At 39.2% G+C, this 16,703-nt stretch overlaps 1 protein-coding gene across 1 annotated transcript in view; it reads left to right on the top strand.

Annotated features, from left to right (window-relative positions):
- Nucleotides 1–13,126, top strand: part of ints7 (integrator complex subunit 7) — a 37,644-nt gene extending 24,518 nt beyond the window's left edge. Inside the window, exons 14-20 of the mRNA XM_051645508.1 lie at nucleotides 3,546–3,740; nucleotides 3,888–3,991; nucleotides 4,348–4,416; nucleotides 5,716–5,848; nucleotides 5,998–6,096; nucleotides 6,218–6,403; nucleotides 12,484–13,126. Coding sequence (XP_051501468.1) covers nucleotides 3,546–3,740; nucleotides 3,888–3,991; nucleotides 4,348–4,416; nucleotides 5,716–5,848; nucleotides 5,998–6,096; nucleotides 6,218–6,403; nucleotides 12,484–12,777 — 1,080 coding nt within the window. The 3' untranslated portion in view covers nucleotides 12,778–13,126. The remainder of the gene's footprint in view (nucleotides 1–3,545; nucleotides 3,741–3,887; nucleotides 3,992–4,347; nucleotides 4,417–5,715; nucleotides 5,849–5,997; nucleotides 6,097–6,217; nucleotides 6,404–12,483) is intronic.
- The last annotated feature ends 3,577 nt before the right edge of the window (nucleotides 13,127–16,703 follow it).

Below are 16,703 nucleotides of genomic sequence, written 5' to 3'. Positions count from 1 at the left end.
AAGTGACAGTTTATACATGTTGAGGAGCTTTTCAAATGACTCGCGTCTGCGCCGCCAAATTCGTTGAAGTCGATGAAGTGACGCGTTAGCGCAACCTCGGCTCCAACTTCACCAAAGTGTTTTTCACACACGTTTTTGCCTCACACAAATTATGTCTTTGAGAGTACAAAGCTACAAGAAATATTTTAAAACTGTCCAAATTTATGAAGAGATATTGAATGTCTCAATTTATTGTAATTATTACCTTATCGTTTCCGAGTATCTAGATACTACTGTAATTACATTCACCAAGAAAAAAAACCCGCTAAGACGTTAACATAAATGAGTCCTCTTTTTATTTTCTGCAATCAAAGCAATTGCCTTTTCTCTTCCAAATAAATGTTTTCAATGTTTATTGTGCACAACTTTATTCGCCCCTCCGTGACGCTTTCTGCAGCACTTGTCATGTTGAGGGCAAAGTGGAGCGTTGATGCCTCAACTCATGTGAAATGCACTTTACAATGACGAAAGCACATTATTGAAAGGGGCCTGGGTAGCTCAGCGAGTAAAGACGCTGACTACCACCCCTGGAGTCGTGAGTTCGAATCCAGGGCGTGCTGAGTGGAGTACTCCAGCCAGGTCTCCTAAGCAACCAAATTGGCCTGGTTGCTAGGGAGGGTAGAGTCACATGGGGTAACCTCCTTGTGGTCGCTATAATGTGGTTCTCGCTCAGGATTCTGCGTGGAGCCACGGAGTAATGTAACTCCGCGGTAACTCACTGAACAAGCCACGTGATAAGATGCGCGGATTGACTGTCTCAGACGTGGAGGCAACTGAGATTCGTCCTCCGCCACCTGGATTGAGGCGAGTCACTACGCCACCACAAGGACTTAGAGTGCATTGGGAATTGGACATTCCAAATTGGCGAGAAAAGGGGAGAAAATAAAAATACAAATAAATAAAAGAGAAGGTAAGGATGTTATTGGAACTCATTATTATTATTATTAGACTATTATTGTTGTCTTTTTTTTGGATGAAAAGTCATGCTCGCCAGTTCACAAAATGAACGGAAATTATAGATCTGCTTTTTACTTATAATGCTTAAATACTATAAAGTCTCTTAGCAGATTTTAGTTGTGAAGATCTCAAAATGATTCAGTGACTCACTCATTGCACATAAGACACTCATTTGTCACCACCTAGTGGCATCTCCAGAAGTGGTCACTAAACAAATTAATTAACGAAACTGAGCAAATTTGTGAAACAGAAACAAGCCACACCAAAATACCCTTTATTGCTGCTAATTTTTCACAATTGTGCAGGTAAGTTGCTATACTTCAATCATTCAAATAGCTGAAGTTGGTGCTTTTAACTTTATTCTTAAAAAAAGATAATACCGGAAAATATGTTCGTGGATCAGTGATTGTCTCAACTTTTTTAACCCTCATGAGTTTGCATCCCTGTGAGGTTATAAACTTTAGACAACGATGACAGTCCGTACCACTGAATTGTTTTTTTTTTTTTTTTTGTATATATTAATTCACACTGGGTTGGTAACGTGGTGATTTGGCCTTAATACCTTGGGATGTGAATTAATTTTCAACAATTCAGCAATCGGAGTCAGCTTGTACCACAGTTACCACATGTAGTATGCGGAAAACAGAACTAGTCATAAAATTGGCATTAGTAATAAAATGCAGAATGTCATGGAATATGACACGTTTAGATGAAAATGAATGTTTGAATGTACAATTAATCAAATTATAATTGTGATATGTCCTAGTGTGATAATTAAACAAAAAAAGTCTCTGATTTAATTGAATAAATAATCTGCAAGTGATGCGCGCTTCAAAAATGAATGTGTAGAGCTGTCCGCTCATACACTGAAAACATCTAATCATGATCATCTTGTGTGTGAGATGACAGAGACAGAGTGCACTCTGAAGTGTGCAGCGCATACAGACTATATATTTATTTAATTATATCACAGCTTTACAGGGATTAATAATCACTCTGGGCCATGGAGCAAACTGCTTATCTGGAGGTGAGAAACTACTACAAAAAAAAAAAAAAAAATCCACAAAACACCAAAATAAAAGAATGGAGGCATGTGATTTTGCTTAAATACACGTTGGCGCATAAAATGTCCTGGAAATGTCCTGGAAAATTGTGCCTTGAAAAGAGTGGGAACCCTGGCTCCCCTTGCGGCAATGCTGAGAAAGCAATGCACACTTGAATTGCGCTCTGACACATTTCAAAACGCAGCAACGCGTGAAATCGAGCTTGCGTTTCAAGATGCGTCTGCATTCACATACTTGTGTAAGTATGTTTGGGCTCTAACACTTATTAACAAAAAAAAGTATGCATGTTTGTGGAACAGACTGGATAACTAACGTCATAGGATGGAGCCATACATCATATCAACAAGTCAACACCGTGGAAAGAATTCAACGTTTCTGGGAGTACAGTGGGAAAAGGGAATAGCACATATACGTTAAAAAATACCCTTTTACACACACCAATTTAAAATATTGACTGCTGTCCCTCACATCCACATATGCACTGAAGTACACTGGGGGAATCCCAGAGTTTTGCATAAGAGGGAAACCCCACTATTGCAGCGCAATTCCGCTGCAGGCCACAGTGGAAAGTTAAAGAAAACAAACATAGCAACAACTCTGGAATATCTGGGAATAAAGCAAAGCAACAGAGGATGAAATAGCGAAGTCTTCCTTGTCTGCCATGTTTGTTATTTACACAAGTGTGGAAATTACATTGCTATGGAGAAAGCTGCTTATTGTCTAAGCCCCATGTATACAAGAGTAAATAGGAAGCCGATAACACAGTGCAAGTAAATGCATATGATGATTTCAAGTCATAAGCAGCTTTCTCACAATAAATGGATTTCTGGTGTCCAAGTAAACGAGGTCAGTGTCTCTGTGATGCTTTAAATTTCCTCTGTTTGTTTTGAGAAACCCGTTCAGCCCGACACAACAACATTGACTCAGTCAATGGCGTGAGTTGGGGGTGAGTCTATATCTCTGCTAGATCAACAGCAGATGGGGAGCGTATTCAGAAGGCTATTTGAAAGGCTAATGGCACAGAAATGACACACTTCAGCTTTAAAGGCGCAGTCACATTTACCTTCGCACGGCAAAATTCTGCAGGCGATAAACAGTCAGCTCCGTAGGAATCCACGCAGTTGAGAATTTGTTGTGATGTACTTCCTGTGATGAAGAATTTTCCCTTGTGGATTGCTTTGACCAATAGGAAGTCGTTTGGTTTGAGAGTGACGTCTGTGTGTGGCGGTGCTTCATGCACAGCTACACTGAATATTCACAATGGACAATGGTATCATTTTAGCAGCGAGTTTGTTTTTAACCTCACTCTGCCTTCTCCCATAAAATTGTTCATGCAAAGGTAAATGTGACCGCGCCTTAAAGCAGATTTCAGAAAATAAAAGCTTGTTTACATTTGTCCATTTCTCTGTTTTGGTTATTTTCTTAAAGCACAAAACCCTTTCGGTGTTAAATCTGTGACTGACAATAATCATATTCCGCTTTCAGGCAGCCAGTACGCCACTGAGTCCTTTGACGTTTCAATGCGAGTTTGTGAAGCTGCGTATAGACACTCTTCAGGCCCTGTCTCAGCTCATCTGCACCTGCAACAGTCTGAAGACCAGCCCACCTCCTGCCATCGCTGCCACTATTGCTCTGTCCTCAGGGAGCGACCTGCAGCGCTGCGGACGCATTTCAACGCAGGTGCACAAACACACAATGCATCTTTTTTTTTAATGTTTCTGCTTAGCATCAGTGTTTGTTGTTTTTCAAATTAATTTCCCAAGTTTATTTCAAGGAAGTGTTGATAAAGATGACATGTGCAGTGTATGTTTTTTTGGATTTGCACAGATGAAAGTATCCATGGATGAATTTAGAAGTCTGGCAGCTCGCTATGCTGACCTATATCAGGCTTCGTTTGATGCCGACTACGCCACCCTCCGTAATGTTGAATTGTATCCTTTTTTTTTTTTTTTTTTTTTTTTTTTACTTGGAGGAAGGCAGGTGTATGACAGCTTATGACAACATGTCCATGTTTGTCTGTATTCAATCTTGAGATATTTAATGAAAATAGTGACCTATTCCCTAATTACTGTTCTGTGAAGACAAGCTCATCACCTTGAATGAACATGTTCTTCTCAGAAGTTGTTTCCTTTTTTTACCGTCTCTTTGCCCCATTCTATCTTTTCAGTAATATACATTTCACTCTGTTTCAGACATAACAAGTTTCTTTACCTATTGCTTCGACAAACTTAATATAGACTAAATATTACAAGAAATCTGCAAAGTACTTTCCTTATGACATTGTCAGACAACAGCAAAGCTGCTTGCTCGTATCTTATGTCATTGAGGCTTTAATACTTGATCCGCACACTGCCAGGTAAGAGTAAAGGAACTCTTTACTGTTGCCACTCTCACTTACAGCCATGAAACTAGCTTGAACATTTGATATTACTTAAAGGGATAGTTCACCCAAAAAATACAATTTTGTCATTTATTCACCCTCATGACTTTATTTCTTCTGCTGAACACAATCGAAGATTTTTAAAAGAATATCTCAGCTTTGTAGGTCCATACAAGTGTATGGTGGCCAGTCCTTTGAAGGACCAAAATGCATATAAAGGCAGCATAAAAGTAATCCATATGACTTTAGTGGTTAAATCCATGTCTTCAGAAGTGATATGATAAAGGCCCTGATATACTTCATACAAAATTGAAGAACGAACAGGTGTGACATCGTTTAGAACAAAATCTGGCTAAATAGAAGATGATTTTGCGTTCGTTTTGGTTGTTCGTTACAGCTCACCTGGGTGAACTTTTAGGAAAATTTCTAACCAGCTGCTTAACATCTTACTGCCATTGGTCCATGTCATCGGTAGGTGTGCCCTGGACCTCCACAACATGAACACACCAGCGTGCAGAGTTATTAGCGAGCTGGTGCAAATTTATCTAAATCTGTACAATAGTTTGTGTAGAGACATTTTCCAAAAATGAATCATGCGGTTTTTATTTTATTTTAATTTTTTTTTTTTTTTTTACTTCTGTGGAAATATTTTGGGCCTTAAGTGTGTGTGAGAAACAGATCAATATTTATGCCCTTTTTCACTATAAATCTCCACTTTCACTTTCAAATTCTTTTGTTTTTGGTGATTTGCATTCTTTGTGCATATTGCCACCTACTGGGCAGGGAGGAGAATTTATAGTAAAAAAGGACTTAAATATTGATCTGTTTCTCACCCACACCTATCATATCACTTCTAAAGATATAGATTTAACTACTGGAGTCTTTTGGATTACTTTTATGCTGCTTTTGTACTATTTGGACCTTCAAAGTTCTCGCCACCATTCACTTGCGTTGTATGGACCTACAGAGCTGAGATTTTCTTCTAAAAATCTTTGTGTTTAGCAGACAAAGTAAATGATGAGAGAATTTTCATTTTTGGGTGAACTATCCCTTTAAGTATTTTATTGTTAATTATTCTTATCGCATTTTTAAGTAATTAATGTGTAGACTAGTTTCAAACTTAGTTTTGTAGATTATTCTAGCCTTAGGTGTCAAATTTATTTTTAAACTTTATAAACAGTTGCTGGTGTTCACTGATCAAGGTCTAACAGAAATGTTCAGACCGGCATATGTTTGTATGATAGATAATGGACTTCACATATCATTGCCACACAGTTTCCAGGAGTTTGGCACACATGGATCAGTTCTTGCAAAGAGCGAGTATGAGCTGAGAATGCTGGATGTGTTCAGTCACGTCCTGGAGGAAGTGGAAAACTTAAGCAGGAAGCATCCTCCTGTCTCTTATCTGGTAATTTAATTATCATTTCTTTACTGTTCTGCAATATGTTTGGATTCTCTGGAAAGCATTGCTGGATTTTTATTTTTATTTTATTTATTTTTTGCATTCACATGAATGTATAAATTGATTTAAATTTCCCTTTTTCTTTTTTTTTTAAGCACACTGGCTGTCTCTGTGATGCAGTCATAGCACTTTTGAAGGTGCCACTATCATTCCAGAGATATTTTTTCCAAAAGCTCCAGTCCACCAGTATTAAAGTAAGTCATCTGTTACTATATATCAGCATACTATGCATGGCTTTGCAAGAATTTCTAACGTAAATGAAAACTAGCGTATATCTCTATGCATTTTCAAAATGTTATGATATTTTTGTTCTAGCTTGCTCTCTCCCCATCACCACGTTCACCAAATGAGCCAATTCCAGTACAGAACAACCAGCAGTTGACTTTAAAGGTGGAGGGAGTGGTGCAGCATGGCTCCACTCCAGGATTGTTCCGGAAGATTCATGCTGTCTGCCTTAAAGCGAGTTCAACTTTACAGACAAAATCAGGATCCGATTTTAAGGTGAGTTCAACCAACAGTCCAAGAGACAAGTACTTATTTTGTTCTAGTGGTGCACCGATCAAGACATTTAAAGCCGATACCGATCACCGATATTTTAAGTGTGATCAGCCGATTCCGATCACTGAGATTTATTTTTAAAACTGCCCCTTGCCACACTTTTACAAGTTATATGCTGCAGTTACTGTAAAATTACTATTTTTAAAGATTTTTTTAAGCAAATTTAAAGTTTGTATTCATTGTGAAAACAGTTGTTTTAATTGTTCTTTTGTCACTACCAGACAAACTGGCAACCAGTAAACACCATGAGAGCATCAAACACAGCAGAGATGCGTTCTGAAACAATAAAGATACAGTATTGAGAAAGTATTTGAACCCTTTGGAATTACCTACATTTATGAATACATTTGTCTAAAATTTGTTTTGATCTTCATTTAAGTTACAAAAAACGAACAAACACAGTCTGTTTTAACTAATAACACACAAATTACTGTATTGCTCTCGTACATATTGAATACATCATTCAAACGTTCACAGTGTAGATTAGAAAAAGTATGTGAACCCCTAGGCTAATGATGTCAACAAAAGGTAATTAGGCTATGTTCAGACTGCCACTAAAAATCAGATTTTTGGCATATCCAGATGAGTTTTGATAGTCTGGACAGCAAAAAACAACATGAAATCAGATTTTTCCGAATCTGATTCAAACCACATCGGGAGGTGGTTTCAAATGCAATTTAAATCTGATTTTTTCAGATGCGTCTCAGTCCGGACGCTCTGGCTGCTCAAATCGGATTTCAAATGGTCTTTTGCGTCACTCTTAAATGACACACAACGATGACGTCAAAAATCGGTGATGGAAATGCCGGAAGTATTCATAAGCCGGCCGTGACTGCAGCACGGAATGTCACAATATTTACCAGTCTCCTCTGTCACACAAGAAAAACTCAGCGACGGAGGAGATTGGTGAATATTGTGATGTTCCGTCATGCAGTCACGGCCGGCTGGACAGGACACTTATTTGGAGAGCGAGATGATGCACCTCCATTTTCCCTGCATCTGTTTTGAAAGCATCGTCACGTGGGTACGCCTACACCGTTACCAAAGCAACCCATGCAGATAGGTTGGTTATATCTGAACACGCAAATCTGATTTGATCACTTGCAATTAATAGTGCGGACAGAAAAAAAAAACCCCGATTTGCCTGCAGTCTGAACATAGCCTTAGATTCAGGAGTTGGCAAACCTGGCATCCAATTAATGAAACGAGATTAGAGGTGTGGGTTAGAGTTACTTTGACTTATAAAAAGCACTCAAACATTTTGAGTTTGCTGTTCACAAGAAGCATCTACTGATGTGGACCATGCCTGACAAAAAGAGATCTCAGAAGAACTACGATCAAAAATTGTTGCTTTGCATAAAGCTGGAAAGGGTTGCAAAGTTATCTAAAACAGCTTAGATATTCATCTGTCCACAGTTAAACAAATTGTCTATAAATGGAGATGATTTAGTACTGTGGCTACTCTCCCTAGAAGTGGCTATCCAGCCAAGATGACTGTAACAGGTTCTTGTCACTCTCCAGAAATGACGAAGCGGGAGCCAACGAATTTCCACCTTCTCTCGTCTTTTATTTTTAAAGCACTTTTCAGTGTCACAAGAAATGTCCACATAAACAAAAAACACACACACAGCCAATGCGTGCCAACCCTCTCTCCCCTGTGGCTCTCAGCTCCCCTTTATCTCTCTGTCGCCTCTCACTGCAACACAGAACAGCTGTTAGTAAAATTGCACACAGGTGTAACTCCTTACCGCTCTCATCTCCCGGTCTCACTCTCCATTCACAAATCGGCGCTCAACCATGCCCCCACCTTCACAGACTCAAAGGGCACACCGCAAAATGCCTAATGAGGTAAAAATATACATTAAAAAAAGAACCCTAGAGTGACAGCTAAAGACTTGAGGGAATCACTGAAACTGGTTAACATCTCTGTTCATGAGTCTACTATACGGAAACCATTAAACAGGTATGGTGTCCATGGCAGGACACTACGAAGAAAGACACTGCTTTCCAACAAAATACGCCTAATGTCCACCTTGACACTCCACAATGCTACTGGGAAAATGTTTTGTGGACTGATGAAACTAATGTTGAATTGTTTGGGAAGAATATGCAGCACTTTGTATGGCATAAAAAGGGCACCTTTTACAACATGAGCTGAGCTGAAGCAATTCTGTAAGGAAGAATGGTCCAAAATTCCTTCTGAACATTGTGCAGGTCTAATTCGCAGCTACTGGAAACAATTGGTTGAGGTTACTGCTGCCAAAGGAGGATTAAATCCAAGGATTCACTTACTTTTTCCACAACACTGTGAATGTTTAATGGGATGTGTTCAATAAAGACATGAAAGATTATAATTGTGTTGTTAGCTTAAGCACATTGTGTTTGTCTATACTTGTGACTTTGATGAAGATGAGATGATATTTTATAACCAATTAATGTAGAAAACCAGCTAATTCCAAAGGGTTCACATACTTTTTCTTTCCACTGTATATCCATTAGTGAGAAATCGTTAGTATCTATGATTTTACTGTATTTGGCATTTAGTTGTAACACAAATCACTAATTATTAAGATTTAACTGTTATTGCTGTTATTAATGGTGTTGCGACAAATATTTCAATCAGGGTTCTCACAAAATAGCACTGGGATCAGGGCCGTATTAATGCACGGGCTTACGACGGGGCCCGCGGCAGCAGGGGGGCCCCAAACTCTCAAGGGGAGGCCAGTCACGGCATCCTCCACTGTATTCTCCCCGTCGACATTCTCGTGAAGGCGTGCATGTAAACACGTTCAGCGGGAGACACTGATGTAAACACAGAGAAGGTGCAACTCGTCCATGTAGCGCATGGTGACTCGGTGTGAACGTTCCTCCTCCAAACCACCAAAATTGTGTAATTTTGTGCGTTCTGAAATTAAAAAAAAGATCAGCCCTGAATCTAGGCACGATAGTTGCCGATCGGTGCATCCATGTTTTGTTTGTTTGAATCACTTATGGAAAATCCAAAGGGCTTAAAGGATAGTTCAGCCAGAAATGAAAATTATTTTATCATATACTGCCCTCATATCATTCCCAACCCATTTGACTTTCTTCTGTGAAATGCAAAAAGAGAGTTTCTGGACAATGTCCTGGTCAATGTTCTCCGTGGTTGGAGAACACCATAAAAGTAGTCCACAAGACTTGCACTTTATATAAGTCTTCTGAAGTCATACAGTGGCTTTGTTTGAGGATCAGCAAAATTGCAGTTTTTACTTATTTTGGAGCAAAACTACTGGTCAAAAATAACCTTAGAAAGGTGGCAGCGTCATTTATTTTTTCTACTACACTGCGTACACAATTATTAGGCAAATTGTATTCCTCAGGATTCATTTTATTGTTGAACAACCACAATGCTCTGTCAATCCAAAATGTTATTGAAAAGTGAGTTTTGTCTTTCTCAGGGGAATATATAAGTGTGCACAATTATTAGGCAACTATTAGTGTGCACAAATATTAGGCAACTAAATTACAAAAATAATTTCTCCCAACTCAATTGTTTATTCTTAATTTTAGAGTAAGTGCAACAAATAAGTAACACAAAATGACAATTAAATAACATTTTTGGCCTTTAAAAAATATTCAGTGACCAATACAGCCACCCTTCTTTTCAATAATTGCCACGAGCCTTCCATCCATGGAGTCTGCCAGTTTCTTGATCTGTTCACGATCAACTTTCGCTGAAGCAGCAACCACAGCCTCCCAAATGCTGTTCAAATAGGGGTATTGTCTTCCCTCACTGTAAATCTCACGTTTGAGAAGGACCCACAAGTTCTCAATAGGATTTAAGTCAGGTGAGGAATGGGGCCAAGTCATTATTTGGGCATCTTTGAGGCCCTTACTGGCTAGCCAAGCAGTGGAGTACTTGGATGCATGTGATGGAGCATTGTCCTGCGTAAAGATCGTGGCCTTCTTGAATGCTGAGGAATTCTTCCTGTACCACTGCTTGAAGTACTTTCCAGAAACTGGCAGTAGGTTTGAGAGTTGAGTTTCAGTCCATCTTCAACTCAAAAAGGTCGAACTACCTCATCCTTAATGATAACAGCCCATACCAGTACCCCTCCTCCACCTTGCTGGCACCTGACTCGAAGTGGTTCTCTGTGTCCATTAGTGGTCCAGCCACGGGCCCATCCATCTGGTCCATCAAGAGTCACTCTCATTTCATCTGTCCATAAAACCTTTGAAAAAGCTGTCTTCAAGAATTTCTTTGCCCAATCTTGACGCTTTAAATTGTGAATCTTATTCAGTGGTGGTCGTGTTTCAGTCTTCTTGACCTTGGCCATGTCTCTGAGCACTTGACACCTTGTACTTCTGGACACTCCAGGTAGGTTGCAGTTCTGGAATATAGTAGCATTGGAGGATAATGGGTTCCTGGTAGCTTCATGTTTAATTCTTAAGTCTTTTGCAAATAATTTGCGGCTTTTCTTCTCCATGCATTTTTTGCGCCCCAGTTGACTATTCGCAACAAAACGTTTGATTGTCCGGTGGTCATGCATCAGTAGTTTCGCTAATTCAAGAGTGTTGCATCCGTCTGAAAGGCATTTAAAAATGTTTACTTTTCAGTGCAAGTTAAATCTCTTTTTTGGCCCATTTTACCTGAGGTAATGAAGCTGCCTAATAATTATGCATACCTTGATATAAGGTGTTAGTCACTTTCACCACACCCTCCCTCATTACACAAATATATATCACCTGAAAATGATTGAATCCAATAATCATTCATGTTTATATGGTTTGGATTTGGAAACTTTGCACGGAAATAATGACAAGATCAGAATACTCACTTGCCTAGTAATTGTGCACGCAGTGTAGGTGTATTTCTGTTGTTGCGTTATATGCCAATGGTGAGTGTACAAAAATGAAAAACCACAAGAAAAAAAAAAAGAAATGCTTTTGGAGTTATGTGCACTTAACTCTAAAGGCACTAAAGATATCTTAATGTCCTTTTAGATTTTTGTTCAAAACCAAGTTTACTTTATGTATCTATTTTGACCCCTTTGGCCCTATCTGTTTTTCAGACCTTTGTTTTGTTGGACAAGAAATACCATGTGACCTACATTTGGTTTTCGACCATTGCAAATGGGTAAAATTTAAATTTACATTTAGTCGTTAAGTAGACGCTTTTATCCAAATCGATTTACAAATTAGGAACATGGCAAGCAATTTGTCATACAAAGTTCAACAACATCTGCAGTGTTGTACTGCCATGTTTTCAAGGTGGCTGGAGTAGTATAGGTGCTAGTACAGAAGGAAGAGTCCGATGTAACAATTTTCAGATGGAGCCACATTGAGAGCCCCAGTATCTCTGGGATTTAACCACAAAGGGTCTTAAAAATGAACATGCAACAAGGAAAGTTTGTTCAGAATCAGATTCTAAAGGATTTGAAGATAAACATTTATGTTTCTGGAGTTATAGGCAATCCAGCTTTGGAAAAACAACACAAAAATTTTTTTTTCCCATTTTTGGATTCACACCATTGGCTTAAAATGAAAAAAGGGGTGCTAAAATCAATTGATTTTATTAATGGACTTACCTATCTCTATGTAAAAATAAAACAATGAGATGCCACCTTTCATAAGGTAATTATTTCTTTTTTTACTTGTAGTATTGCTCCAAAATCATGGGCAAAAATTGCCCCGCCCCCCTCCTGCTACAAAATAATGAAGTAGTCAGTAAATACTGATCCATGGCATTTAGTTTTTGGCTCTTATGATCATCATTTGTTTATCTTTCTTCAGAAAAAGTTTTGACAAAATCAAAAATTTCAGCCAGGGAAGTTTCTGAAATGTGGTTGATTTTACATGGAATAAACTATGTGGGGAAAATGATAATTCGAGGCACTTCATTCAGTACAAACGTTAAAAAGCCTCTGTTTATAATAAACTAAAGACTTGTTAATGTTTGTACTAGAAGTTCCTTGAACTTCAATGTTTCTATATGTAAATTACACAAGTGTTAAACTCATGTTTTCACTTCTGCATGATTCTAGATTCCTCTTGATTCCAAGACGAATGAGATTGAACAGAAGGTGGAGCCTCATAATGATTACTTCAGCACACAATTCCTTCTGAACTTCTCCATCCTGGGCACCCACATTGTCTCTGTGGAGGCTTCACTTGTAGACACCAGTGGGATTGAATGGAAGACGGGACCAAAAACCACTGTATCAGTAAAGTCACTGGAAGACCCTTACTCCCAGCAGCTGCGCCATCAGTTACAGCAGCAACAGACTGGACCTCCGCCAGGCCCATCTGTGAGGAACATCTGTGCCCGCTTTCAGTGACCTGATCCTCATGAACTTCTAACTGGCTATATACTGCTATTCATGTTATTTCCTAGATGCTAGTCTCCGACATTAGGATGATGAGTATAATGAGGACACACTGTATTCTGATAGAGCTGCAGTGGTAAATGTTTTGTTGCATTTGTCATAAACATTTGATTGTGAAGACACATGGCAAGAAACTGCCTCCTCCACTGCTATACCCATTCATTTTCAAACAGTAATACACCAATCCCTGCACACACATTACAGCTCTGTCCTTGGTGTGATAACCTATCCTACTAATATAATTTTAAACTGTACATTATTTCTTATGTACATTATTCCAAATAAATACTAATTGTCAGGACCCAGAAGCTGGATTGTCAATTGAATGAACCTAGAAACATGAAATTAAATATTAAACAATTGTAGGCCCGTTTTCACAGACAGGGCTTAGATTAAGCCAGGATTACACCTTAATGTGTACTAGTTAAACTAGGACATTTAAGTAGCTTTCATGAACGTGGCTCATGCTATATGAGCTCATGCTGTTGGTCTAATTGTGCTCATAAAATCACAGAATGGAATAGAAAACACCATTACTGGTGTGAATCTTGAGACAAAACAATTGCAGAGGCTAAACGAATTCTCTCAAACTTTAGTGAGTGCCCTCTTAATGGCTAAACATTCCTTCTCCACGGTGCTGTACTTAGTCTCTCTCAAAGAGAGCCTCTGACTAATGTACAGCACTGGCCGTTCCTCCCCCTCCATCTGTAAAATGACAGGGAGAGAGAAGTCAGGTGTCTTTAAAAGCAGCCCACCACAAAGTACAGCTTTTACCTGCATAAAGGACCTCCTCCCTCCATAATTTCAGGAGGTTGAGATGGTATATTTGATGTGCGTCACCTCTATCTGCTCATTTACCTCATAATCGAGATCTCCTACTCGTCGTGTGACCTCAAAGGGCCCTTTCCACTTGGTGAGTAATTTGGAGCTCGAGGTTGGGAGTAATACAAGCACTTTGTCTCCTGGTGCAAATTCCCATAGCCGAGCTCCCCTATCATACAGCCGGCTTTGGCGTTCTTGTGCTAGGAGCAAATTGTCCTGTGTTAGCTGACCCAAAGTGTGGAGTTTTGCTCTAAGATCAAGAACATACTTCATTTTGTTTTTACTATTCGAAGGTCCCTCCTCCCAAGCTTCCCACATGACGTTGAGCACGCTGCGCGGTCGACACCCATACAGTAGCTCGAACGGGGAAAACCCTGTGGAGGCTTGCGGAACCACTCGAACTGCAAATAATAGGGGTTCGAGCCACTTATCCCAATTCCTAACGTCCTCGTGCACGAACTTACGAATCATATTTTTCAGGGTTTTATTAAATTGTTCCACCAACCCATCTGTTTGTGGGTGGTAAACACTGGTGCAAATCAATTTAAAACCCAATAATTCCTATAGCTCGCGTAGTGTACGTTTCATGAAAGTAGTGCCTTGATCAGTGAGGATTTCTTTTAGAAAGTGCTTTCAGGAAGTGCTGTCTTTGCTCAGGGCTGCAGCCAACCCAATGCATGATGGCTTTCTTGAAGTCATCATACACCAGGAGATTCGCTGCAGGCAGGTGTTGAGCTGCGACTTGGGCTTCCCTGAACAACAGTGGCAGGAGGCAGGCCGCCCACTGTGACTTCGGCCATTTCCAGACCTCCACCACCCGCTCAAACAATTCAAGGAACACCTCCGTTTCATCCTGCGTGTCCATTTTCATAAGGGTGACCGGAGCCATGGAGATTGCTGGGTCCAGGGTTGCGGCTGGGCCTTCCCCCTAGTGTAGCAAGCTCTGGAACGCCTGCCAATTTATCCAACTGCCACCACTTTGTCTACGTAAATGAGGAATTGTCAGATCAAGCTAAAGTTAAGTATGGAGTGCCACAGGAATGTTTGCCAGAAGTTTGCAGCTCTTCACCAGTAGTGAGGAACCTGCAGCAAACCTTTGGCAACAAAGGACATCTTGCCAAAAGGCTCATTTGCACGTGACAATAATCAGTGGCGAATTTGCGCAAATTTCCCGTGAACGCTCAAGTTTTGTAAGAGTTGAGTGCAGGGCCGGTCAACCCATTAGGCGCTTCTGGGGCGCCGATCTGCCGAGCCAATTTCAGCATGTGTCCAATCTTCGTAGAACAAAATGCGCCCTGTGCGTTCCGATAACTTGCTGTGGCGCCCTCCATGGAGCATATAGACCGTGTGCTAAATGCCTTACTACCATGCTACTTTGACTGTTTCTGTTACATCTGTGTTTGGCAAAAACAGTGAGAGTAGTATGGATAGTATGCAATTGTGAATACGCCCATAGACTCACGAGCGCGAGGCTCGTGTATCGGAGTGATGCCTGATGCGTGAAATAATCACTGTTTTGAGTCGATTTTTCTCAATTAATTTGTGTAATATGCGGGTTGAATTGTTTGAAGTGCTTTGTCATGCAGTAAACAGTAACAGGATGCTTTAGAAGTTAGATAACAAAAACAACACTGAATTAAGTGGATATTCGCTTACAATTAATTTAAACAAAACCTGCAGCTGCATTCAATTGTTTGCCAGTGATGCATGTGCAGCCTTTGAGCGACTGTCTACTGCAATCTGCAGGTAAATATATTTTTTTTAAATAAAGTGTATCAAAATACTAACATTACAGGAAAGCACTTAAAAGTACCAAAATATTCCCAAGCCAATACCATGTTTATTGGACATGTTCCTTGGAGTAGCCTACCATATAATTACCATGATATATTATAAAAATACCAAGGTTTTACCATATTGTACCATCACTGTAACATGACACTGCCACAGCAGGCTTTTGTGAAAGGTAACTTTGATAAACTTCATCATGGCACAATGGATTGTGTACTTGATGGGCCCCAGACTTCCCAGTAACGATGAAAGCCTACAAACGCCCCTGCTGTGAAACAACTGGACAATGTGCATAGACCTTTTAGGGCAGTGTTCCTTTGCTTTTTTTTTTTTTTTTTTACATCTTAGACAACTTGGTTTGGTTTACGCGCACTTTACAAGTTTATTTCTATATATGGTGATACGCAGGGTTGGGAGGATTACTTTTGAAATGTATTCCACTACAGATTACAGAACACATGTTGTAAAATGTAATTTGTAACGTATTCCGTTAGATTACTCAAGGTCAGTAACGTATTCTAAATACTTTGGATTACTTCTTCAGCACTGGTAGATTTTTTTCACTTGTTTTGACAATAAAAACTCTGCCAGTAAAGTAAGACAAAATACACGTTAAAAATACATTCTCTGAAAAACCTAAATATCTTATGCAGTGTTGTTTCTAAAACAAGATACATCTAATTGATCTTGTTTTAAGGATTTTTTGATATTTTTACAGGAAAACAATACAAAAATGATCAAGAATACGAATTTTGCCCTAATATCAAAGGTCTTACTAGAAAAGAAATTATGATCTAACGTGAATTTTCTTGATAAAGAAATATGATCATGCTTGGTAACATGTGCATGTAAAATGGCTAGAAACAGCATTTTAGATTAGCGTAAAGCTGACAATTTACACAAGGTTTATTTCTATTTCTTCTGCTCCAAACTTACTTCAAACTTACTTCTCTGTCTGTTCGTATGAATGTAACACATCATAAGAAAGTGTTTCACCGCTGTTCAAATGCACTTTGGATCGCATCATTTATATGTATAAATGTTTTCCATCTGAAAGGACTAAATATTAAATGAAACAAATGACAATAAAATGCAAAGCAATCTCTTCAGTAATCAAAATACTTTTTGAATGTAACTGTATTCTAATTACCAATGATTTAAATTGTAACTGTAGTGGAATACAGTTACTTATGTTTTGTGCTTTAAATATGTAATCCCATTACATGTATTTCGTTACTTCCCAACCCTGGTGATACGTTTTAATG

The sequence above is a fragment of the Myxocyprinus asiaticus genome, chromosome 19 (genome assembly GCF_019703515.2).
Source record: "Myxocyprinus asiaticus isolate MX2 ecotype Aquarium Trade chromosome 19, UBuf_Myxa_2, whole genome shotgun sequence".
In the NCBI taxonomy this organism is placed as follows: Eukaryota; Metazoa; Chordata; class Actinopteri; order Cypriniformes; family Catostomidae; genus Myxocyprinus; species Myxocyprinus asiaticus.
The sequence above is the reverse complement of the archived record's forward strand: the minus strand, read 5'-3'. Positions and strand labels throughout refer to the sequence as shown.